The sequence below is a fragment of the Astyanax mexicanus genome, chromosome 12 (assembly GCF_023375975.1).
Source record: "Astyanax mexicanus isolate ESR-SI-001 chromosome 12, AstMex3_surface, whole genome shotgun sequence".
NCBI lineage: Eukaryota > Metazoa > Chordata > Actinopteri > Characiformes > Acestrorhamphidae > Astyanax > Astyanax mexicanus.
Genome location: NC_064419.1, coordinates 14,890,001 through 14,916,742, shown reverse-complemented (window position 1 = coordinate 14,916,742; position 26,742 = coordinate 14,890,001). Strand labels below are relative to the sequence as shown.

Genomic DNA, 26,742 nt, shown 5'->3' with positions numbered 1-26,742 from the left:
TGTGTACACAGCTTGTCTAGTCCCTGTACAGAAGTACTGTCAAATACAATAGTACTCTGTGGAGCAGATACATATGAATTTGCACCAAGCCTAATGAAAGGTGTGGGCAAGAGCAATATAAAGGCCCCCAGCACTGAACTGTGGAGCAATAGAACTGTGTTCTCTGGAAGGATGGTGCTATGTTTAGGTGTGAGTCTCCAGTTATTCCAACAATAGAAGAATAAACTTCTTGAACTAGAATACCTTTGATTTTGGAATAAACAATGAATTAGCCGACATCCAAATACCTTTGTTCATATAGTGTATCTAACCGAATCTATAACAGTATGTCTTTGAGACTCTTGGCATATAGTGTTAACATTTGTTGGATATAAGATGCTATTTATTATATATATATATATATATATATTGTGGAACTCCAGCACAGTATGTGCATTATGTTTTTTTTCCAAGTTTTCTTACAGGGTGGACTGCAGGCTTCGTCGCCACCGTCCTTCAGAACGCTGATGTTGTCGGCACTGCCAAAGCGGTTGCGCAGGAGTGAAGCAATCTCTCGTGGTTTAGACGCCACAGCGCCTGCCGCAGAGTGCGTGGCATGCGAGAAGGTGGAGAGGCCACCCCGAACACTGTCCACCACGCCCTCACTGATGCCTGTGATGACACGAGCACCCACACCCCGTAGACCTTGTTGCACATCCCGCAGCACGTCTTTGGGTTGGCGTGGAGCTCCGCCGTGTTCGGCCTCACGTAGCCGCCGATGGTAGTGCTCTAGCTTGCGCTGCAGCTGTGCGATGCTTGCCGCCGACTTCTGGTTCTTCTTCTCGAAGACCTGAGTAGATGAGAAGGAGTTGGTCAGTAAATACAAATTCAACAACAACCAAGCTACACCATGTGTCTGTGGACACACATACTAATTAATGCATTTATCTACTTTGTTGACACTGATGTTCAAATACGCACAAATTTACACAGCTTGGACAGTCCCTGTAGTAAAGTACTGATGACAAAATTAGATTCATTAGAGCAGATAAACAAAAACCTATGGCGAAATACCTACTGAGCTGTGGAGCAGCGCAACTGTGTTCTCTGGAATGAGTCAACTTTGTTTTAAACCCCTTGACTTCAGAAGATATAGTTTATGATCAGGTGTCCCAAAACTTTAACTAGTGTATTTCAGACACTATATTATAAAAGACAACAGTGATTTTATTAATAATGAGTCATGAGGTAATGAGTTACTAATAATAAGTCTATTAGTTTTCATTTTAAAAAGGGTGCTCTGGATTTGTAGTGAACTAACTCACATATCAACTCCACACAAACTACTAATCTAACCAGTTAGTGGTTAGCATTGCCAGTTAGTGGTTAACATTGTCTATGAGTGGTTATTCTCGTCAGTAAGCAGTTAGCATTGCTAATTAGCTAATACCCTAATTCACCTAACTTTTTGGCTTCAAAGGAAAAGATAATATAGATGAAAAAAGTTTGTTATTTTATTTGGACTAGCAGGGCTTGTGTATTTTAATTACTTGACAGCACTAATAAAAACCTAAAAATCTGAAATATGTAAAAAAAACAAAAAAAACAATATATATAGGGCCCTACAAATGTAAATACAGGGCTTTTCAAGCCTGATCCTGGAATTCTGGTCTCCATAATGGTTTCTTCACCATGTTTAATAGATGTGTTTGAACTAGAGGTGTAAGTCAGGACTGCATTTAAAGAACTTTAAAAACCATCTGAATTGAATGTCAGACTATTCCAAACACAGTATTAGTAGCACTGTGTTTCCACCAATTCCACCAATTTCCACCTACTAGCTTCCATTCACTGTTTACATTCTAAGCAGTTCCTGGATAGTGTTCCTTTAATACTCCAACCTTTCTGAGGTTCAGCTGAACCATAGTGCTACTATTTTGGCCTAAGACTGAATATGGCATAGCAACATTATTGGTTAATGGGTATATCGGCAAATATCAGCAAAAAAATCAGAAAAATTCAACCGATCCTGTAACAAATCTAGCCTGAATTTACATGCACATTCATGCAGTGTGATGTCATAATTTTTCCTGTGTATTTATTCTACTGGTGTAGTTAGACCTGAAAATATTTTGTCATAATTATTATTCAGATATTTAAATGTCCCAAATCAAATCAAATAAAACCATAAATTCAACATAAAAGCTTGTTCATATTAATGTTTTTTTCCTCACTATGTAAACACAAAAGGGGATCCTGATGACATATAAATGATTGAGGTTGTGGCCATAGACTGTACAATAATGGTATGGCGACAGGCCTAGCTGTAGTCATAGTGTTTGATTAGTCTGAGCAGGATAATCAACTTTTTAAGTGCTTCACTTAAAACTAGCTCACTTTAAAGTGTAGTCTTTTTTTGTTATTAAATTGTACCTTATCAGACAGTACTCAAAACGTGCTATCACACCATCTGTACTAAAAACAACATGAAGCAACAAAGCTAAAAGCATGTGAACTGAAATCACACTCTGGAGGAAGTTGATAAAGGTCACAGATAAATCAATACAGAGTTAATTATAAGGAAGCACAAGGAATGAGAAGAGAAAATGAAGAGATAGATAAAAGGGTAATTCCAGGAATGATGGATCTATAGACAGATAAAGAAACAGAGAGGAAGGACACACACACTATATGTAGCTTCGCTGGTCATTGCTTGGAAGCCTTGCCAATAGAATAGTATTATTAGGAGCAGGTAGCCATGCACCTATTAACACCATGCTTAATGCTAGGTGTAGGCTAGAGGGGTGTAAAGCCCCCCTTAGTATTAATTATTACTGGTAAATTTCTCTGGAATCAAGGTGCTCAGTTCATTATGTTCAGTATGAGTTGGTGAGTTGGGGGTGAGGTCAGGTGATGATCATCTAACGTCCTGTCTTCAGTAATACTAGTCATACTTGTAGAAAGCCTTTCCTGAACATACAGACAGTCTTTACTATACCTGTTTAATGCGGCAGCTCTGCTGCTTGTCGTTGGTGTTGTTGGCGAGTTTGAGGTACTCGGCCACGTTCTCATCTCGTGCCGTCTGCTCGATGCGCAGCTGTTCCGTCAGCTTCAGGATCTTCTGCTGCAGCTGAGCGATGGCCTGTCGCGTGCGCTGGGGGTCAAGGGCCGCATCCTCAGACCCCGTGAGCGAGCCCTCCGTCCCGCATGAGGCGGCCAACGCAGCCTGAGCCAGACTTCCCTCCAACCTCTCGATCTGAGAGACACAGAAAACAGACAGACAGCAGGTCAGAGACCTGGACAGAGCACAAGAGGAAGAGCAAAAAAGGAAGAAAACCAAAAGCTGAACAATGACCTCAGCTCTGAATAACAAGCATGTTTCTTTTTTTCCGCTGACATTAAGCAATCAGCCGTGCACTTCTGTAGGCATTAGGTCAGTGTCTCTCTAGGGTGTCTAACTTGGGAAGATACTAACCTGAAGATACTTACCTGAACTCTTAAGAGGGAGACAATACACAAAGTCCCTTTAAACTGAGCAAAGCCAGAATATCACTAAACACAACACACGCTGGGGTAAATGCTGGGTGAACTACATCACATAGCTCTCTCATCAAAAAAGTTCTACATAGTGTTGAAAGTTGGGTTTTTTCACTCAAAACAATTGTAGTAAAACAATGATATTGGATATAAAGAACCATCTTACAAAGCGCAACCATTAAATCAAGAAAACACATAAGTTATTATTTAAGTTGTCCTGGTTCTAATACATTTCCTAATGAACATTTGAATATCTTAAACAAGAATACAGTTTCCATAAAGATATTTTAAACACTTTTTTTTAAACAAAACATGTTCTGTTCAGTCACAGTGTTACATTCAAAATTATTACAAATAAGTGTTAAAGGTCTTTGTTGACTCCAGTGAAACAGGATGTTTTTCTTAGCAATATATGATTCCTGGCCTCTTTACAGACATTGAGTCTATTGTCCAGTTAATTACAAAATAAGCACTGTATATGTGCAAAGTCTATTGAGGATTCAAAACCTTGACAAAAAAGTCAGGTACCACTTTTCAAACATGTTTAACTTCCCTGCTATTCCAGAAAACATACATAACTGACCTTTATGCATGTTTTGCCACAATGCAATCGAGAGGATGAGTTATGGTACATTATGCTTAAATGTTCCAGTTTAAGGTACAACCTGTGTATAACATTATAATTTCACACACAGAATGAGTGTTTTTATTCCTAAGAGTGTAGCAATGGTTAATAGGGTAAAACAGAGATTTATTTGTCTGGGTAACTCTATGTCTCTATAACTAGCAATGCTAGCCTTTTGGGAGCATCGGCTAAAAGCACTGTTTTTAGAAAGGCTGGGGAGAATAGAAATGGGCTATTCAACAAAAATTTAAAGTGATGATCATGTTTCAATACAACCCAAGTTGTTTATAAGCTTTCCATAACATTACGTGTAATTAGTTCTGTTAAACTGCATGGTTTGCAGCAAAATGTATATACTGTGAAATATTTTTTTACAATATTGCCCAGTACTCCCTTTAATCAGTCATACACAGCTTTGTTCATTTACCCTGACACAGAAAGTGTCCTTTTTATTGTTTATCTTTACCACAGATTTGGTTTACTTTTATTCATTTATTACCCACCATAATGCATTCAAATCTCTAAAAACATTGATGATTTCCAGTCTAAAAGCCAAAGTAAACTGTAGGATTACAGGTTCCCTGTCTGATGGATAGAGCTGTCTCACCTAAAATCACCTCAGGCAGAGAGACACCCTCTCTCCTGCAGACAGATTAACCTGGATTGTCTGGTCTCTCTAAAGCAGCCTATAAACTCATGTTTTCTCAGAAACTGCTCTGCTGTCCGTCTGCCTCCATCAGAGCGCTGACTGAGGGTTTCTGAAGAAAGTGAGAGAAGCAGAACTCAGGGTTCTTCCTGTTACAACAGCCTTCCGCTCACGTGCGAAACTGGCTTGTGCCAACAAGTTCTCCGTCCAAGACTTCAGCTGAGCTTCTGTCCACCTGTGACTCCCATCTGCCTAAACCTACACCCCGCTTCCAGTGTTCCTTCAGACCATCTTAACAAACAGTCTAAACATGCCCAGAACACACATCACAGTAATAACAAACATCAACTGCAGGAACGAGAGAGGACACCTGACTAATCAGTGAACCACCACAGCAGCATGAGCATCATCATCATCATCATCACACCAAAACCTCCAGCTGGTGTTTCACAAGCGAGAAACTCATTTAGATACACCAGCCCAGAGTCAGAGACAGTCTCTGCGCTCTTTCATTTGAATAGTTTAACGCTTATAAATTTCCTGCCACTTAATATATAAACACACCAAATCTTTATTTTCATTATGAAGTAAATTGCTACAGCTAAGTCACTGTTGATACTAAGTCATTATTTTGAGATGTCACTTTGAGATATTAAGTAGTTCGATATTAAACTAATATTCTTTTTTTTCTGCAAGGTAGCCTTTACATACCTTCTATACAATTAACTATAACTTCAAAACAATAACAACTTACAATAATAACTCAACATCTCAAAATAATCTATCATCAAAATAATGACTTAATATCCAAAAGTAAGTGACTAACCAACTCACTTTACAATACAAATAAAGTGCTATATTGTTTTCTTATATTTAGTGAGAAATTCAGCTCTGTAAACATTCCTCAACTTAATGAAACTGTGTTACAGTGTTACTGTAGCCTCTGTTATTCTGTGTTACTGTAGCCTCTGTTATTTTGTGTTACTGTAGCCTCTGTTATTTTGTGTTACTGTAGCCTCTGTTATTCAGTGTTACTGTAGCCTCTGTTATTCAGTGTTACTGTAGCCTCTGTTATTTTGTGTTACTGTAGCCTCTGTTATTTTGTGTTACTGTAGCCTCTGTTAATCTGTGTTACTGTAGCCTCTGCTATTCTGTATTACTGTAGCCTCTGTTATTCAGTGTTACTGTAGCCTCTGTTATTCAGTGTTACTGTAGCCTCTGTTATTCAGTGTTACTGTAGCCTCTGTTATTCTGTATTACTGTAGCCTCTGTTAATCTGTGTTACTGTAGCCTCTGTTATTCAGTGTTACTGTAGCCTCTGTTATTTTGTGTTACTGTAGCCTGTGTTATTCTGTATTACTGTAGCCTCTGTTATTCCGTATTACTGTAGCCTCTGTTATTCTGTGTTACTGTAGCCTCTGTTATTCAGTGTTACTGTAGCCTCTGTTATTAAGTGTTACTGTAGCCTCTGTTATTTTGTGTTACTGTAGCCTCTGTTATTCAGTGTTACTGTAGCCTCTGTTATTTTGTGTTACTGTAGCCTCTGTTATTTTGTGTTACTGTAGCCTCTGTTAATCTGTGTTACTGTAGCCTCTGCTATTCTGTATTACTGTAGCCTCTGTTATTCAGTGTTACTGTAGCCTGCTGAGCTCCACGGTCTGAAGCTGAGCTCCTCACCTTTCCATGGTTCAGTCTGAGGAACTGCTCCCAGTGCATTCTTCTTCACGCTTTGCTTCACCGGACTCTTCATTTATACCCGCTCTGTTCCTCTCCGCGGCTCCGGGGCCGCCGGTCTCCGGTCTCTCTCTCCGCAGACGGACTTGTTTTGAAAGTTTCTCGAGCGGCACCTGAAACTGTGCTCCGCGCGCGCCGGCCCCGCCCCTCCCTCTGCCTTGGTACCGCCCCGGCCCCGCCCCCTTCTCTGGCGCCCGTGAGGATGACGTCACCCCGTTCTGATGGCTCAGTGCTAGCCCCGCCCCCTTCTGTTAATCACTCCTCGCGGGAAGTGGAGTGACCGAGTCGAAGCGCTGCTCTTTACCCAGTTTAACCGAGTTAAAATCACCGTTTCAGGAGTTTACTGACTTACAGTCTTATTAACAGACCAGGCTTTAGGAAAAGTGTAATCAGTAAATAAAGCCTATATTACAGTGTTATAAACACACTAGGCATTAGAAATACACGTATTCAGTAACAGTGTTATAAACAACCCAGGTGTGAGATATAGTAAATAATATATCCATAGACTATTAGTGGTCAGACCTGATTTTCATAAAAAGTAGCTCATTCCCTGTTCTCTTTTTTCTCCAAGAATTGAGGCTGAAACCACATCAGGAGTTTGAATCTTGCATTTGTTAATAAGGAGAGACAAATCCTATTTGTGCATAACAGGGAATCTGATTGTCATCTGTCTACAAGATGAGCTTCAGCAGAAACCAGGCGTGGGAGTCGTGAGGGGAGATGGACAAAAGCAAGCAGTTTCACAAAAAACACATTCAGGTGTCACTCAGGGCCCTCAGACTGGGGTGATGTCAGGACAAGCAGGTTTCTCCTGTTTAAAGAAGACCACAGGCATCAAAGACCACAGGCCTTTACCAGTCCCACCCGCTAACTGTCATACTGATCACCTTCTTTGAAAGGATGGTCTTAGAAATTTAAAGGAGGACATGTCCTCCCACAGCATCTTCATTACCACATGAAAAAAGGCAGTTTTGCCACTCATGAAGCTTAAAGAAATACTCCAAATAGTCATATTTCAATTGTAGGTCAAACACTGATTATATACAGAAATGTTTCACTCCTGTGAAAGTACCAGCATTCCTGAGTTATCCAGCCAGCGCCTGCTTTCTGAATCACACCTGACATCCGGTTGACTAACACACCACAGATATGGCCTAGGGAAATGTTTGAACAGCAAGATGAATTCCGTCATGCAGCCTCAGCAGCTCTGAGTCCACCAGCTGTGAATAAACCACTTAACAAAGCAACATAGTAATGGATTGTTTCATTACAGTTATTTCAATCTGGCCATCTAAACCCCTGAACTGTGTCTGAAATCACCTGAACACCTGAACTGTGTCTGAAATCACCTGAACACCTGAACTGTGTCTGAAACCACCTGAACACCTGAATTGTGTCTGAAACCACCTGAACACCTGAATTGTGTCTGAAACCACCTGAACTGTTTCTGAAACCATCTGAACACCTGAACTGTTTCTGAAACCACCTGAACTGTTTCTGAAACCACCTGAACACCTGAACTGTGTCTAAAATCATCTGAACACCTGAACTGTGTCTAAAATCATCTGAACACCTGAACTGTGTCTGAAACCACCTGAACACCTGAACTGTGTCTAAAATCATCTGAACACCTGAACTGTGTCTAAAATCATCTGAACACCTGAACTGTGTCTGAAATCATCTGAACACCTGAACTGTGTCTAAAATCATCTGAACACCTGAACTCTGTCTAAAATCATCTGAACACCTGAACTGTGTCTTAAATCATCTGAACACCTGAACTGTGTCTGAAATCATCTGAACACCTGAACTGTGTCTAAAATCATCTGAACACCTGAACTGTGTCTGAAATCATCTGAACACCTGAACTGTGTCTGAAATCATCTGAACACCTGAACTGTGTCTAAAATCATCTGAACACCTGAACTGTGTCTAAAATCATCTGAACACCTGAACTGTGTCTAAAATCATCTGAACACCTGAACTCTGTCTAAAATCATCTGAACACCTGAACTGTGTCTAAAATCATCTGAACACCTGAACTGTGTCTGAAATCATCTGAACACCTGAACTGTGTCTGAAATCATCTGAACACCTGAACTGTGTCTAAAATCATCTGAATACATGAACTGTGTCTAAAATCATCTGAACACCTGAACTGTGTCTAAAATCATCTGAACACCTGAACTCTGTCTAAAATCATCTGAACACCTGAACTGTGTCTAAAATCATCTGAACACCTGAACTGTGTCTGAAATCATCTGAACACCTGAACTGTGTCTGAAATCATCTGAACACCTGAACTGTGTCTAAAATCATCTGAACACCTGAACTGTGTCTGAAATCATCTGAACACCTGAACTGTGTCTAAAATCATCTGAACACCTGAACTGTGTCTAAAATCATCTGAATACATGAAACTTGTCATATCCTGAAAAAAACAGCCATGCCATGCATGTGTGGCACAAATAAACTGCTGATTGAACCACTTGCAAACCTGGGATCAGACACAGTGAGGAGCACCTGACTCTTAACAGTGTGATAAGATGCTGACGCTGCACATTAACTGAATGTTACCAAGCAGCTACAGTGCAATAAAGCAGCGTGTCACTTTCCACAGCACCTGAGAAAATCACTTTAAACAGTCAGAGATAAATAACAGGATAACAGACATACAGAGACCCAGTACAGCAAACCTTTCAGAACAGGTCAGGAACTGTGAAGTGAAGCATTTTTACAATGGGGGTGAATTTACAAGACACACACAACCACAACCCTGCCACACACACATTTACAAACACACATTTACACACACACACACACACACACACACACACAAACGTGCAGGTGAGGAAAGAGTGAAAAGTGCTGTGGGCGTCTCACTGTGTGATAAGAGCAGGAGTTAGGAAATACACTACAGAGTGTAACATGGTCATGACTAATAGACAGAATGTACTTCTGAGGCAATGCTATCCGTACAAGTGCTCTGTGTCAAGACTTTTGTCTGATTTCCTTCTGGATTAAAATAACAAAATGTAGCAATTTAACTTTATAATAACAGTTTCAAAATGGTTTTGATTTTGTTACCCCACTGACTGTAATATAAAATCAAATTAAATAAAATTTATTTGTATAGCGCTTTTTACACCTGATGTTGTCACAAAGCAGCTTTAGAGAAACATGATCACAGGACAAGTAATCAGGCAAAACATTACACATAGAAAATACAGAACACAGAACCCCCAGTGAGCGTGGTTAATAGTAGTCAGAATGCCAGCAACTACACTATGTATCTTTGGTGGAGGTGCTTAAACTGCTTGCGAGAGCTCCATAATGCTGAGTAGTCATATTTGTGTAAAAAACTGTAATATTTCGACATATTTCTTTCATTTCAAATGCCTATTCTGTATCTTTCAGCTTGTCAGCAAATGCGTATATACAACTGTCCATGAGAGAGGAGCTTAGATTGTGATTTGTTTTGATGGTGAAGGTACACAAGTGAAGCACATGCTGCAACTGTAGGTCGAGGAGTGCACAAAAATACCAATTTTTACATAATGTTGCTTTAATATCACTAAAAAGCAGTATACAAGAAATGCAGAGACTTTAAGGAGCAAAGATGGGCAGAGGATGTTCAGTTTATAACAAATGTGTAAGAAAATTATGAATTTTAAAACAAAGTTCCTTGTAGAAAGCCTTATGAAGTAGTGTCAACTTCTTTGGACATGAAAGCATCTGGACTGGAACATCACAATGTGAAAATGTGTATTATTGCCATTTAACATTCCAGATATTTTTTGGAAGAAATGGATGTTGTGTGCTCTGGACCAAAAATACAAAAAGCCAAAAAGTCCAAAACCCAGGGTCTGTCATGTTATGAATTTGTGTTACTACACTTCTGTGATGGCAGCATTAATGCAGAAAAGCATGATACTTTTAAAAACACATCTTCTCCAGTATTGTCCACAATTTTTACAACAAGACCATGCAAAACCACATGCTGCACACATTACTAAGACATGTTTGACCTGTCCCCAGTAGAGAATGTAATCAACATAAAAGACCCCATTCATCACTTGGTATCTTTGGTGCCAAAATGTGTTAAAAATAGGTGTTAGGTAAGAAGGAATAGCACCATTACAAAGTGATAAAAGCTTTACCATCTCAACTTCTTTTGGAATGTGTAGCATTAATGTACATACAGTACCAGTCAAAAGTTTGGACACACCATCTCATTCAATGTTTTTCTTTTTTTCCTACATTGTAAATGACAGGCACAGCTGTTAACTAAAAGCCATTCCAGGTGAGATTTGCAAAGCTGTAATTGTAGACGTACTCCTTTTTAAGAATTTAAAATATAAAACATGTTCTGGTTTGTTTAACCCTTTTTGTTTATTAAATTGAATGTCTGTCTCCTTGTTATTAACAAATGAAATTAAATTAAAAAGACAAAAGATGAAATATCTTTGGGTTCATATATTTAAAAGTGAAAGTAAATGTAAGAAACACTGGATTTGAGGTTACACAAGGTCAGGGAGAGTCACAGCATTTGGAGCAGCTGTTATTTAAGCTAAACTCTTTTAGTCAGTTAAGTAAACTAGGCCATGATAAATACTATTTATTTACTGGACACAACACTCTGTCACACTCGGTCAAGAACTGGCCTATTTGGAAGTGCTAGAGAGGCCCAACATGCAAAGGAAACCTGCCAGCACCCTGAGGTTAGTACAGGCTGGCTAGGTGAGTTAGCAATTAGCCCAAGGCACTTCTGTAAAGAGCAGCAACCCAACACAACAGCAGCAATCCAACACATACAGTGTTATTTAACCCCAGTCAAACGATGTTTCTGAAACTGATCCGCAAACTCCTCAGAATGAGTGAGGAACATGTCCACCGCTCTCCAGCAACAACGCTAATTACATCCGACACATTCACACACACAGACATCTGACCTTGACAAGGAACACAATGCTCACACCTACTGATGCATAAACATACAGTAACTTCCACCACAGAGCTAACCATGTTTACACCCCAAACAGCTCAGGTCAAGAACGGGACAGTGGCTTACTTTAAACTAAAGCCACCAATAAAGCTGTTGACTGAAAACACTGAAACACACCGAAGCTATTAAAAGGCCAATGCTCATTAAATGCCAGTATGACAGTATGTCCTGTTGCTGCTTTGGTACCAAGGGATTATATTCCCATATTATATAGCACAAAAAGTTCACCCTTCTCAGTGCTCGTCCCTTTTTGGGTGGAGATACTCACCAGAGTATATGTAATTTTTACTTGTTTAACATAATGTCACCTATTATTCTGTCACCTATTGGACTATTTCATCACTTCCTCACACACACTTTAGATCTCTGCACATCTATTCAGCATCGTATATTTTTATATCCAGTCTTACTTAGCATATTTCCATGCAATACTATTGTCAGTATGTCTATAGTGTCAGTTTGTATATATGTCTTCTCATGTAAAGTTACCATTTTGAACATCTGAGGTCTTTGTGTGACACATATAATACAAAACACGACATGTATGTAGCATGAGACATAAGCTAACCATAGCAAATGGTTTAAATCGTGTAAATGCATGTCAGACAACAGGGTGCACTATAAAAAGATGGATGAAGCATTAAAAAAAGGAACACTGTATGCATGCGTAGGGTTCACATAATAGGGATTTAAATAAGAAATCCAGTATGAGTGCGAAATTTAGGCAAAAAGCCCACCTCAGTTCTCCTTAAAGCAATCCCATATAATGCATTTTAGCTGAAGCTCCCAACAGGCATTTTGGGGGCTTTGACATTTAAAATGAGGCACTGAGAACTTGCACAGGTGCACAGATAGTTTAATTAAAACACTGTTTATATACAAATGTAGTTCTCTGGGTTCTAGATGTAATATTGTGCCTGAGAATCAATCAATCAATCAATCAACCTTTATTTTAAACTCGGAAGTACATTGAGGGTGACCCTCATTTTCAATGTAGCGGAGCAAATACAATAGTGATTGAAAAAGCTAAATTAAAAGCAAATATTTAATATATATGAAACAGAAGAATAAAACTGAAACTAAAAAATAAAACTATTTAGTAATAAGAATAAAATTTAAAAAATTAAAAATATATAATAACAGTATTACTGATAAAACATAATAAATATATATATATATATATATATATATATATATATATATATATATATATATATATATATATATATATATATTAAAATAAAATAATTATAAGAAAGTAAATACAAAAACAAAAATAATAAAATAAAGGTGAAGGTGGTTAGATATTAAAAGTTTAAAATGATTTAGTGACACCAGTGAGCTGAGTTTTAGTGTTTCCTGTAGTGAGTTCCAGCTCGCCGGTGCACTGTAGCTAAAAGCAGATTTTCCCAGTTCAGTAAAAACTCTCGGTACCTGGCAGCTGATCCAACCACTGGAGCGAGTCTGATAATTACTGTTATTAAAATTTATCAATGAAGTGATGTATTCTGGCATATGACCGGAGAGTGTTTTATAAATTAAAATTAACCAGTGCATTTCCCTTCGTGCAGCTAATGGAGGCCAACCAACTTTTCTGTACAGATCACAGTGATGAGTTCTATAAGGGTCACCAGTGATGAACCTTAGAGCAGAGTGATATACTGGATCCAATAATTTGAGGGAACTGGCGGAGGCATATTTATAAATGACATCACCATAGTCTAGAACAGATAAAAGGGTTGCCTCAACAATTGTTTTCCTAGCGTGCATGGGGAAACAAGCTTTATTTCTATATAAATAACCCAGCTTCTGTCTATAAACTCCTCAAATAAACTCCTGTCTATAAACTCCTCAATTAAATAGAAGGCCCATCGAACAGAAGTTATAAGCCGTGTTTTAACCCTGACTGCTTTCTGAATGAGGCAAAGTAGGGTTAGGGCAAGCAAATCAAAACAGAGCTTAGTCAGAGTGTGTAGAGAGTATGATCCTGAGGAAGTCTTTCTAGGCATGCATGAGTCATATCAGAAATAATAGACAGATACAGACTCATCCCTGATGATGTCAGGCAGACACTCTGGCTCATGTTTTCATGTATGAAGCCTTAATAAGGATTGATCTACTACCAGCTAAAATTAATTCTGAATAATATTCTCTTCCTGTCTTTAAGCACAAGCAACAACAAGGAACCAGGAAGATGGCATTGCTATTTCTCTTTAAACAGAGTTTATTATTTCCCTGTTCATAAATGTGGTTCAGGATAGATCAGTGTTTGAGGTGAAAAAAAATCTACTTGGCTCTACAACAGATTTGAGTGTATACCTTTGAGTTTAGACATTTCTTTGCTCCAGTTAATCACCACTCGACAAAAGACTGCTATATTTTTGTTCTTAAAATCCTGTTTAATGATCAAACTAGTTTTTGCTTTCTCTTTAAGGGTGCTGGAACTCGTGTTAGGGGTGCTTGAGCCCCCCCTTAATAGGGCTAATAACACCCCTGTTGCTAACCAAAAAACTATTTCACCACAGAAGCCAAACAAGAGCTAGATTACTTTAAGCATTCATTACATCATCAGCTGAAAGTTGGTGAAGTAGTAATAAAAATGCTTCTAGGAAACTCCTACTTTTTTGTTATTATCTAAAAACAAACTTCTTTAAATTAAGAGTTTCCACTTGAAAGTTTTCACTTACTCATGAACATCGAAGCTCTTCTCATTCACACATTAAGCTAACTCTTTTACTCTTTTGGAAATGAGTGCAGGCCAATTATTGAATTATTGGTTATATGATTTTAGGGAAAATTCTGTAGCTTGCCAGCTCTCTACAGTTTCATTTCAGCAGTTTGAGTTGTGGTTCTGATTTCTCCATGTTTGCAGTAGCTCTTGTATCAGAAGCATTAGTAGAAGCACAGTTGCAAAATTTGCTATAGCCATTAAAATGTCCCAAAACCTTTAATTTTTAAATTGACTATACATTATCTTACTTAGTAGAAATGTGTTTATCATTTTCGTTAAAATTGTCTGCCCTGTGAATGCAGCATGCCATTACAGGGTAGACACTTGCATAACAGGAAATGGCAATTTTTATTTCTTTTACGATTTTATTTTTAATAGTTTTGTATTATTACTTTTTAACTTATTTTAATTTGTTTTTTAATGTTATTAATATTTTTTATTGTATTATGTACAAGTTAGTTTTAGCTTAATTTGTACTGTTTTTTTATTAATTTCTTATCTTCTTTTTAGCTGAATTTCTTATCAATTAAACCTCAAGTTTTTTAAATATATTTTTTAATAGTTTTCTGATAGTTATTGAACTTTTCTGATAGTTCACACACACAGTTCTTCAGTACACAGACTGAAGGCTCATAGTCTTGATCTCGTAGCCTTTTTTTTTTTAGTCTTCATAGCCTCAGCAAGCAGGGCAGCAATGGGAGCGTACATAAGATGGCAAAGCCAGTTTTTTTAACCACTCTCCAATCAGGGCTGCAGCTGTGTCTATTCACTTTTGAATGAATAATAATAAAAGTTAAATATTTGGAAGTGAGGTATATGGATAGAGCATTTAGTTATGGTTTCACAGAAAATAGAACACTAAGCACTCCTGGCTGAGTATGAAATGTCCTAGGAGCTTAAAATATATTCACTTTGTCCAGATCCAGCTGAAAATACCTTACTAATTTTGGCTAAATGATCCTGAACAGAGATTAGCCTAGACAGAAAAAAACACTGTAATCACTTGCTGACTGGAACTGCAGTCCAGTTTTAGCTTTTATGGAGAATTATTTGCATTATGAATTGAGCTTAGTTAAGCTTCTTAACCAGAGTCTGCTGATGATATGTAATGTATTACACTTTATGAATAGTCATTACAAACATGTGAATTGTGCAGATTTCCTTTTCCTTTCCTTTTATATATAGCTGGTATGTGCTTCAAGTGATGCTTCAAGAGTTTTCAAAAAAGGTCAATTTGCCTTAATGTATCATTTTAGCATTATAATGATGATGGCTGATCGCCATTATAATGCGTTATATATAACTTCAAACACTAATAATTTTTAGTCAAAGGTCAGTGTTTAACTATTGCTTAACAAATGCAAGAAGAGAAGGAAGTAGAAAAATGAGAAGCATTTAGGTTGAGAGCGTTGCTCCAAAAATGATCCTTGTGGAAATACAGTATGCATTTCTATTATTCATAACATCCATGGAACGATAAGGTTTATATTTTCTGTAGGAATTCATAAAATGATCAGGGTGTATCATCAGATATTAACGAAACAAGTTCATTTTAAGCACTGTCCTCTAATGGAAACTGGTAGATAAACTAGTGAGTTAACTAGTGCAGTGCTGGGCAGTGATGAGGACCTACCATAGATGTGAATCAGATTATAAAGGGTTACTGCAGTTCTCACAAGTGTTTTTCTGTTCACTTCATCAAAGTTGTACAGTGTACTACACAATTTTCCTTTAACTTAATACTTGAGTAGCGTATATGATTTTTTAATTATTATTATTTATTATTTTTTATTTTTTATGATGTCTTTAAGACTATGAAAAGCAGATTCAGTAAGGTGTGAGCTGGGTCTGACTTGTTCTGTGTATATTTAACACATTCCGGATTCTTCTGAGGACTTTTTTTATGCATGTGTCTTTATGAATCTGTTTTATGATCTATTGAAGTCAATCTGAAAGCGCGTACATGTGAAATACTGCACATGCTGCAAGCTTTCTCAAAAGCCAACAGACCCCTGACTGTGTCAATATTAATTTACCACAAGTCCAGACAAAAAAGAGGAAACAGTGGAGGCAAATCTAGTGCTAGCTTCAAAAACTCTCTCCCTCTTTCTCACCCTCTGTCTGCCACCCGTTAAAGACCCTTAAACTCCAACAAAGTCCCGTTCAGAATTCTATGGAAATCCGCTTTCTTTAAAGGGGACAGATGTCATTAACAATGCCTCTATTCTCCCTCAGCGGACAATTACATAACCAAGTCATAACCACCAGGCCATGCATGCAACACACGCACACACACACACACACACACACACACACACACACACACACACACACACACACACACACACACACACACTCCTTGCCAGCTACTAGATTTTAATCATAAGAGGGAATTTGATGGCTCTTAAACTGCATGGTGTAATACAGCAAAATAAATAAATAAATAAATAAAAGTCCTGGTTCTGGACTAAGACTGTACAAATGCTACAGTCATGCTGTGCCGCTCTGAACAACAGAGCCTTTCATCAGGAATTATGTCAAAACAAAGTCCATGCAAGTCTCTTAAAAGCTTGGAATAATTCTACGTCACACTCTTGCATACAGAACACCAAAGTAGGACACTTGTATGCAAGCACATTCCATCAAGGCTGGCCAGAATTTACAGCCCACCATAAGTTTTGGGACATCTTAGATTCTAAACAAAATTACGATATTTCTCCAGAGCAAAAACATTTAATGGATAAGTTTAGGAACAAACATTAAACTGGCCCTGAAATAGGGCTGCACAATATATCGCTTATTGGTTTATAGGTTCGTCACATTTCTATTTTTTTCTAAACATACTCTTCCAGTTTAGGCTGGTTTTGTTTGAAATAACCCACCATTATGTCACATTTTTTTATAATATTCCTTTGTGATATTGCAATTTACTATTTGGTTCAACAATTCAAAAATATGATTACACCTATTAAAACAGAAAAATGCAGCTTCACATTTCTAAAAGGTATTTTGTGGTGTAGAACATTGATGGCTGGATGATTTGACAGTCATTTATTTCTCCACATTAATTTTCCTAAAAACAAATCTGTATACTCTTTATTATTATGTGAGTCTTTGCAAGCTGACAGGTCTCCACTGCCACTTTATATAATATCAGGCATTAGATAGAGGGGTATAAAGCTCCAGTATTGAGCTGTGGAGCAGTAAATCTGTGCTTTCCAACAATATTCTGACCTCACTAACATGCTTGCCATCAAATGCAATCAAATCATCAAAGAAATGCTCCAAAATCCTGTTTATACATTTGATTTCTGAAGGAACAATAAATAAGCAGATGTGGTAATACTTTTTTCAATATATTGTATGGATCCCTCCAAATGATACTATTTGTTTAAGCATATAAATCAGACATTGCACAGTCAATCAAATATTCAGCATGATTATCTTCAGCTCCTAGCAGCATATTAACACACATGGGTAATGAAGAAGTAAAGGACTCACTGTACTGGTTGGAGAGGTGGATGGAGAGGAGTCTGGTGTTACCAGATTGAGGATGACTTCCATTGGAGAAATCATTGTGACAGCAATCAGGAAGACACCCAGAGACTTCTGTTTTCACCTTACAATCGCCTAAAGCTGATTGTTTGCATGTATTTTAGTGTCTTGTCTGATTTGTTGGTGCTCTTCTTGTTTGTTGTGAGTCTTAAATGACAAAGTATGAAAAACATCTGTTCCAAAACTTGTCACTCTAGAAGGCAAACAATGAGTGGTGACTCGAGAAAGCAGATGTCCATATCCTTGAAAAAATCCAAAGCTTATTCAGTCCAGAAGGTACATGCTCTAAGCTTGCCCACTCAAAATCTCTCCACTTTAAATAGCAGAAGCTGAAACCTAGGTTCCTCGAAAAAGCAGAACCTCAAAGCTTGGTCAGTCCAAAAGGCAAAATCACAGATGTTAGTTGCTTTTAAACACAAAAGCTCAAAGTCTGATCACTTAAAAAAAGCTCTAATTTTGTTCAGTCTACAGGCAGAACTACAAGCCTTGGTCAGTCTACAAGATATCCAGAGCAAGATATCCAGATATCTTGTAGAGCATGGTCAGTGTAAAAGTCTGAAAGAATCTCAAAGCTGGGTCCGTCTAGAAGAAAGAATCTCAAAGCTGGGTCCGTCTAGAAGAAAGAATCTCAAAGCTGGGTCCGTCTAGAAGAAAGAATCTCAAAGCTGGGTCCGTCTAGAAGAAAGAATCTCAAAGCTGGGTCCGTCTAGAAGAAAGAATCTCAAAGCTGGGTCTGTCTAGAAGAAAGAATCTCAAAGCTGGGTCCGTCTAGAAGAAAGAATCTCAAAGCTGGGTCTGTCTAGAAGGCAGAAACCCAGTCAAAAGCTAGGCCAGTTTATAAAGTAGATATCCAGAGCTTGATCATTTTAAAGGGGAAGATGTCCGAGCTTAATCAGTTCAGGGGACAGAAGCTCAAAGCTTGGTCAGTCTAGAAGACTGAAGTTTAGAAATCAGTCAATCTTCCAGACAGAAGCTATGTTTGATCACTGTTGAAGACAGAGGCTCAAGGGCTGGTCAGACAAAAAGGCAGAAGCAATTCAAAACACAGTCCACTGTTCCCTAGTGTCTGTAGACTCACAGAAACATTTAGATCCACTGAAGAAAGACTGAGGGTAAGCTGAGAAAATGTGACAGATTTGTCCCATTTGTTTGCACAAAGTGGTCCAACCTCAAGAAACGAGGTGAAAAAAAAATGAAGAAGCTCCACATTTCCACAGCTTTCCTGGCATGCAGTCTGTCTAACAGAGAAGCCGGAACAGAAAGTGACGATCCAAGAGTGGGCACAACTTCTTTTTTCTGCTTCTCAGAAAACCCACGGATTTGGACAATCCACTCGCCTCTCAGAGTTCAGCAAGTGTAGCCAGTGAGCGTGTGACCAATCAACACACAGCGATCTCTCTGAACCAATCAGAGCTCAAAGTCCAGGGCTTCAGAGCCAGTGGCTGGCCATGGTCCAAAGAGTGCAATCAATGGACTAATGAAGGACGCACAAAAGAACCCAAAAACACATCGATCCTGAAAGAGAGAGAACCTTACAACAGCCCACGTCTACACAAACGACAAGGAACCCAATCAGAACCAGCCAGCCAGTCCCTCAAAACCATTAAACCATGGCAAGATTACACTGTCATATGACTGACTGGAGAACAATATGGTGTGTGTGTGTGTGTGTGTGTGTCTGAGTGTGTGTGTGTGTGTGTGTGTGTGTGTCTGTATGTGTGTGTGTCTGTATGTGTGTGTGTGTGTGTGTGTTTAATTAGGAATAGAAGTGGGGTGCATGGGAAGGGTGGAAGAACTGCCAGAAGCTTCTGAATGGAAACAAGCAGGAAGAGGAGGAGGAGAGAGAGACAGATAGAAAGAGAACAAGAGAGAGAGAGAGAGAGAAAGTAAGAGAGAGAGAGAGCGAGTGAGAGACAGAGAGATAGAGAGAGAGAAAGAGGGTTAAACAAGTTAAGTTTAAAAATGAGGTGAAAAATGGCTTATATAACACTGGGCCCCTGTGTGTTATTTAGCCAATTCCAATTGCTAAATAATCTTATAAAAATACTATCAAAATGGTGCAATTGCATTATTATTATTGTTATTGTTATATTATTTTATGATCATAAAGTAACAATAATAAGTTAATACATTAATCTACAATGTAGAATTACTTTAAAGAAAGAAACAAATACAAATATTGAGAGAGCAGGTCATTTCATTATTACAATGTGTGCATGTTTAACAGCCAGACTGCAGGACCTGAAATGTCTCAAAAGGCAAATATATTTTTTGTGGTTTGATAGAAGATGAAAAAAAAACACTTTGCTCATTTTGAATTATTTTATCTGCCTAATATTTATTTCACTTTAATCCAAGATACACATCATTAACATTATCATCAGCACATAGACTTGCTGGTAAATCTTGTAAAAAAAATCCAAGTAAATTATATATTTCTTCGCAATACAACAAAATGTTACAAATTCAGTTTTTTTCCAATATCATTCAGCCTTATATTAGTGCATGCCTAACAAGAACTCTAAAATCCATCCATTCATGAGTTACTCAGGCTGTTGGGGTGCAGACTTATATAACACAGACCCTCACAACTATTCACTACAGTACCAGGCCAAACTACAGCCCTCCCAACACACACACACACACACACACAGGTTATCAGCTACATCCTTACATAACATTACTCTTCAGTACAAACTCCGGGGAAACAGACACATGCTTTCATGCACACAAACAAACACACTCGTCCTGTATACACGCTTCTGCGTCAACTGGAACAGAGCCAGGTCCACATTCCTGCTTCCCTCGTTAATCAGTGTCTCATTAAATCTTACATAAAGAACCAGCCTGTGCATCAAATCACCTCAAATGGAGTTTTAAACATGTTCTTCAGAGGTTCTCACACAACGCAAACAAACAGGTCAGCAGCAAAGTGGAGAGAGATGCACTGTAACACACTCACTCCAACATGCTAATGATCTGAAACTGTTTAACCCCTCCTGATTAATGTAAATTGACCATGATCAACACCTGTATGAGTTGTGAGTCATTATCTTGTGAGTGCCATATGGATGAAACATTATATTTTCTATGCACATGGGTCACATGAGTAATGGGAATATTCCATAGAAGGCTTTACCACACACAGTGTGGTAATCTGGCTAAAACTCTTGTGTAAACACGAGAGAATAATAGAGAATAATAAAAGAGAATAAAAGAGAATAATACACCCTTTTGCTTATTATTTTATCATTCTATCTGTGCCATTTAAAGGTCTTAAAATGACAATGATATAAAATGATTGCAATCATTTCTGGGACAATACAGGCTACATGAACTATGTCTACAAAGCTACAGTAGTCTTGCAGGTCCAGTGTAATGTGGACAAGTGGCCAGAGCTGCCTGATTACTACATTATAAATTCATTATATAATTCTATTATCACAGTGTGATTTGTTACTTTGATATATTGTTATTATTACACTGTAGCTTTATATAAAATAGAAAATAGCATCTAAAAAACTTAGGCCTACGTCACAGACAAAGCCCGAGGAATATAGGCCTGACCAGGCTCGAGTTCAGGTTCGGAATCAGGTTCAGGCTCAGGCACAGAATCTAAACTCTAATAGACACACAGGCCCTATTTTAGTGATCTATATCACTGTGCAGCTTAATTTAGGGTGTTAGTTTTCCTTCACTTCCAGACCACAACACCCATCTGCGTAAATATATTCCTGAACACTGACGCTATTTAACAGCGCAGGTGGAAGGTGTGAAAATAGAATGTTGGCGGCATGCAAGATAGCAATAAGCATTAGTTAAGTTGAGATGTGACATACTAATTAGTCTTTTCTGTAATGCATTTTATTTTATACAAAATGACAGTATCAGCAAAGACTTATTTCATGCATCTACATGACATCGCAGCTCAAGTTATTACAGATGTAAGATATGGCGCTTTTTGTCAGTGTTTAAAAACATCAAATTGTAAAGCCTTATCAGATTTATTTTGAGGATTTTCTCCAATTTCTAATTGATTTAAAGTACACTGTTACTTTAAATCAATTAGAAATTGGAGGAAATCCTCAAAATAAATCTGAGGGATGAAGCATGCTGCTCTAACCTTCTGAGGGGCAGTGTATTACAGACACACAGTACAGTGTTGATGGCCGCATTTACCTGCAGTTCTGACTGTTGGGAAAACAAAGTGTTACGAGCGCTCAGGTGCCCTCAAGTTATCTTTCAGTCAGTCAGTACAGAGTGATGTCACAGCTAAAGCATTCTGCTGATTGTTTTGAAAGAATAGTCTTGAAAGGTCTAGAATGATCTGAAGCAAAGCGACTCCTCCTCACTCAGAACAAACAGTAGCCAGAAGTGAGGTCAGATTAAATTGTTAATTTGCCTGTGATTTTTTAAACTGCACGATAGGTTGATAACTATTAGCATGACAAGCCTAGTAGCAATGACATTAAAATTTCCCTGAAACATTAAAACTCTGTATTATTGTGCTTCATTGATATGCTAGCTGGGATATTAAGCAAGTTTAGTGTTCATTTACTATTTTTAATTGTAGTTTATAAATTGCGTTTTTCTTTGAAAAGCCAGGCAATTGGCTATTTAATTTATCCATATATGGAAAAAGTGACAAAATTAAATAATTCATATTGCCTTTGTGTTTCCACTTGGGTCTCTTTCCTCCTATAAACACTCCAAGCACCAAGTCATCCATCTATCTGTTTCCCGTGAATCAGCTGAAAGAGTGTGCTGTCAGGAATCATATGCTCATTCTAAGAGCCATATAGATGCTCTTTTATTATGATGTCACAATAAGGGAAGCAGCATAGAATCACCCTGGCTCCAACTTCATGAACATGAACAATATTCTAGCTTGTGTAAAAACAGGAATAACATGTCCCCTTTAAAGAAAACCTGCAAACATTGCCCCTTTTGGTTTCTATTTTAATGCTGGAGCTAGATCATTGCTCTTTGCTCGTGTGAAGGGGTCAGCCAGAGCCTCAGCTCATCTGTTGCCAGTTCTAACCTCCTCCTGCACATTACACAATCTGACCTGAGAGCTGCAGTGAGAAGGGTCAGAATGTTCTGGAGTTCTGAAAGGCCTGGAGCACTGAAAAGCTGAAGGCTTCACTCTGATTTATCACAGGTCAGATCTGATACCAGTAAAGATCTGCACATTTGTTTTTACCAGGAAAATCCCTTCAGGGCCTGGAATTACCAGCAACACGAAAAACGAGTTTGATGAGTAGAAAAATCTGTAGACTGTCGACACGCTCATTACTAGTGTAATGGGGCTTTACACTTTAATTACTTTCATAACCACATACCACACAGATTAGCTTCAAAGTAGTTACTGAATAGTTCAGAACACTTCATAAGAAGTTAAAAAAAAGTTAACAAACAATCCAGCAGAATATTATCAAAACACATTCTGACCAGATTAATTAGTCTTGTTAGGTTGCTAACAAGTGCTGTTAATGTATATGATTAGTCCTGTCATGATGAGCACATTTGTTTGGACAATATATTGTGATAAACAACATCATTGTAATTTTAGGACATGTCATAATTTTATAATCATGATAAAATAGCACAATAATGTTTACAATACTTACAAAAAACATGATTTTTAATTATTAGTAATATTCACACACTGGAATCAGGACAAAAATGTTACCACTTTTAAAGTGATTCTTCTGGTATCATTAATAACCATGTCCTTAACCCCAGATGCTCCAGTGCGGATTACACAGTAAAACTTGAAGAAAGATTAGGCAGTAATGTATACAGCACATGCTGAGTTCAGAAATGAATGGACATGAATGGACATGGCTCTGATACAGGTAAAGAACAAGGCAGATGAACCTGCTTTACCACAACTGTCTTACCAGGAAAAGCCCCTGGTGGCTTGAAATGATCAAGCTGTCACTTTAAAACCAGTATCTGATTGATTAGCTTAGTGTTTAAGGAGTTAATGGGCATGTATGTTACAGTAAATGATCTCATTAAGGAATGAGGATACACACTGTTTACGGTACACGGTGCCAAATCTGAAACTGCCAGTGTCACAAATCTACCCTACAAAGGAAGCAAGTCTGAATGTGTGTGTCAGAGAGAGTATTTGTGTGTGTGTGTGTACATACCGTAACCTATTCACCAGTCAAACAAAAACAGGAAACTACAGAGTGTAGTGGGCAGGAAAGGCCTGAGACAATCAGTGTGGCCCTTCGTTAACCTGAACAAAAATGCCCAGCTGCCAACTGTGCCAACTAGTGAGTGGCCTTCAGCTGCCCAGCCTTGCATGCATAGCGTTACGCAGCTGACCACTTACACAACACTAAATCTCGCAATCGTTATTTAGAAACATCCTTTATTAGGGCAGAGGGTGTGAGCATGAGAACCTGTGCCCATTCTGATGTGCAATGCAGATTATTTCCTTTCCATTTCACCAACGTTGTTGACCAACACTGCACATTAATAAGGCAAATTACACAAAGTGTCCAAATGTTTGCGGACACCTCTTCTAACCAATGCATTCATCTGCTTTAGGTTGCACTCAATGCTGACATTACCTGCCTAGTCCCAGTAGAGAAGTATGAACTGTATATTAATAATGTATTAATAATACCAGGTATGGGCTAGATGGGTATGAAGCCCCTAGAACTGAGCTGTGCAGCAGCGGAACTGTGTTCTCTGGGAAGATGAACAATGCTCCACTTAATACTTTTGGGATGAGATAGAGAGATAAGGCTGAAGTCTAAAATATCCTGACTTTAACTCTACCAATTAAATACACTCAGAAAGAATCTAGAAGAAATTCTTCTAGAAAGTAGAGTTACAGTACAAAAGCAGGATAATCTCTTTTTAGTTCCATTCATTTTTTAGAGAACCAGTAGATAAATAGTACTGTTGGTTCATGCAGTGTATACAAGACTTATCACACATTTTACAAACAATGTATGAAACAAAAAGGAGTTCTCAGTGATTATATAATGTTTAGCTGTTAGCCAAAAACTTAGGAGCAATATGCAACGGCTTCCAAAACAGCTGGGCACCAAAACAACTGCATACAATCCTTTAGGTCTTGCTATAAGATGTGGAATACTGTGGGATGTGACCATGGTGGACTGGACTTGAACTTATTAGATTATGCTTCTGTTTCCCTGGTCCAGCGAACTGCAGGAGCACCGCCCAGCTTTCTTTTCCCGTGTTTACATCTGTGCACCACAGAATGCACTGTCTTCTTATTGGTCAGAGTCAGGGAGCACGTCGGGGAGCATGTCAAACTAGGGGATAAAATACAAAAAATTCTAACATGCTAGTCTTTCTGTCAGACGCTCCGACGGTGTCGTTCATGTCAAATTACTGCTCTTTGACTGTGTCGCACTACACTGAGCTTTTTCGCTCGCGGCACTGAAATTTGGATCCGACGCACGCATTATGTCGGTGCCGACAAAATCGGGTCAAAATCAGGCTAAAATTGAGTAGTCTGATCCGGGCATAAGTGGTTCTTACCTACTACAGTGTTTTACAGAATGCAAATGAAAACAAAACCATGTGACCTTGCTCCATTATTCTGAGGTCCTTCAAAGTGTCAACTAATTGGAGGCACTTTCTGAAGTTGGCAGGGGTTCTCATACATCCAGCCACTGACTGCTCTTAAACTGTTTATTAATAAAATAAAAGCCATTGGTCACTGGTTCATCATTTGACCATCATCTGACCATTATCCCTAGGTACTCACAACGGCAGAATGAAAGAACCTGATAAGCGGTGGGATTTCTAAAATGTTCTAATCCAGTCTCCTGGCTGTTACGTTATGGAGAACTTAACACACATAAGAACTAGCGATGCCATGCAGAAGATATGTTGATTACAGACATGTGGTTTTCTCTACATGATTCCATTGGCTGGAGTCACTGCTCTTGACTCGTAGTCACAGACTGTTCTATATATTAAACCTGCTAGATGTTTGCCAGTGTCCCTGTCTCAAAGGCGATCACTCTGCGACAACTCAGCGAGTGCCTTTCTCTCTCTTGTGGATAGTCTGCGGGTCTCTAAGAAAGAAGTTTACCATAAAGCAGAATCACTTAATCAGGCAAAGAATCCTTTAAGCATTCAACCATTGTTAAAGCATTTAAATGATTCTTTATAATGACTGAACTTTAACCCTTGTGTGCAGTTCATATTTTTGTTACTTGTTATTTGTATTTAATTCAGCAAAATTAAGCAATTTTACATTAAAATGCTTTACACATGCTTGCTTCACCTAAATTGCAAGCAATATAATCAGCTTACATGGTTAATATTTGCCATTTACCTGAATTATGTTACTATATTTCTTTCAAAAAGTGCTACTTTTTTTTATTAGTTTTTTAATAAAAATGTAAAATGTAAAAGAAAATGAATTAAACTCAAGATATGAGTAGAAAATGTGTTTAGTTTCAAATTTACAAATGAAGCAATGTTTATTAGCCCTTGGCCAAACATACTGTATGTAATATGTGTGTGTGTGGGGGGGGGGGGGGTGTACAGTGTGTGTTTATAGAAAATGTGTTTTGATATATGTTTTCACAAAAAATGAGCCAATGCCAATGAGTTTAAGTTAGAAAAAATATTTTTTTAGTATCATTTGATGAAAAATGAAAACGGGTCCCACTGACCCGAACACCACACAAGGGTTAAGAGCTGCAAAGAGGAAACCGGCTCGACACACTAATGCACTATAGATTAAAAATGGTTTGTCATAAAAGCTTCGTAGCAGTCTCAGTACTGTAGGAACCCTATACCTTATAGTATACATCCCAACTGTGTGTGCTGTTATTTCTGTGGCTTGGGCTTGGTGTGCTAGTCTCTGGGTTAATCCACTGCTTGCTGGGCTGTTTTTCTCAGGGCTTAATGAGTTGTTTCAG

The 26,742-nt window shown here is 38.2% G+C and overlaps 1 protein-coding gene across 4 annotated transcripts in view; it reads right to left on the bottom strand.

The window, feature by feature from the left end:
• The window catches only part of tmcc1a (transmembrane and coiled-coil domain family 1a), a 57,062-nt gene that overhangs the window by 5,100 nt on the left and 25,220 nt on the right, over nt 1-26,742 (bottom strand). For 2 of the 4 annotated variants that reach the window (XM_049486010.1, XM_022670754.2), the window contains 2 exons: nt 2,978-3,235; nt 463-829 (listed from right to left, as the gene is read on the bottom strand). In XM_049486010.1, the coding sequence (XP_049341967.1) occupies nt 463-829; nt 2,978-3,235 (625 nt within the window). Of the gene's footprint in view, nt 1-462; nt 830-2,977; nt 3,236-6,464; nt 6,645-17,761; nt 19,314-26,742 lie in introns of those variants that run through there. The other 2 variants (XM_007238278.4, XM_007238279.4) reach the window with 2 other exon arrangements.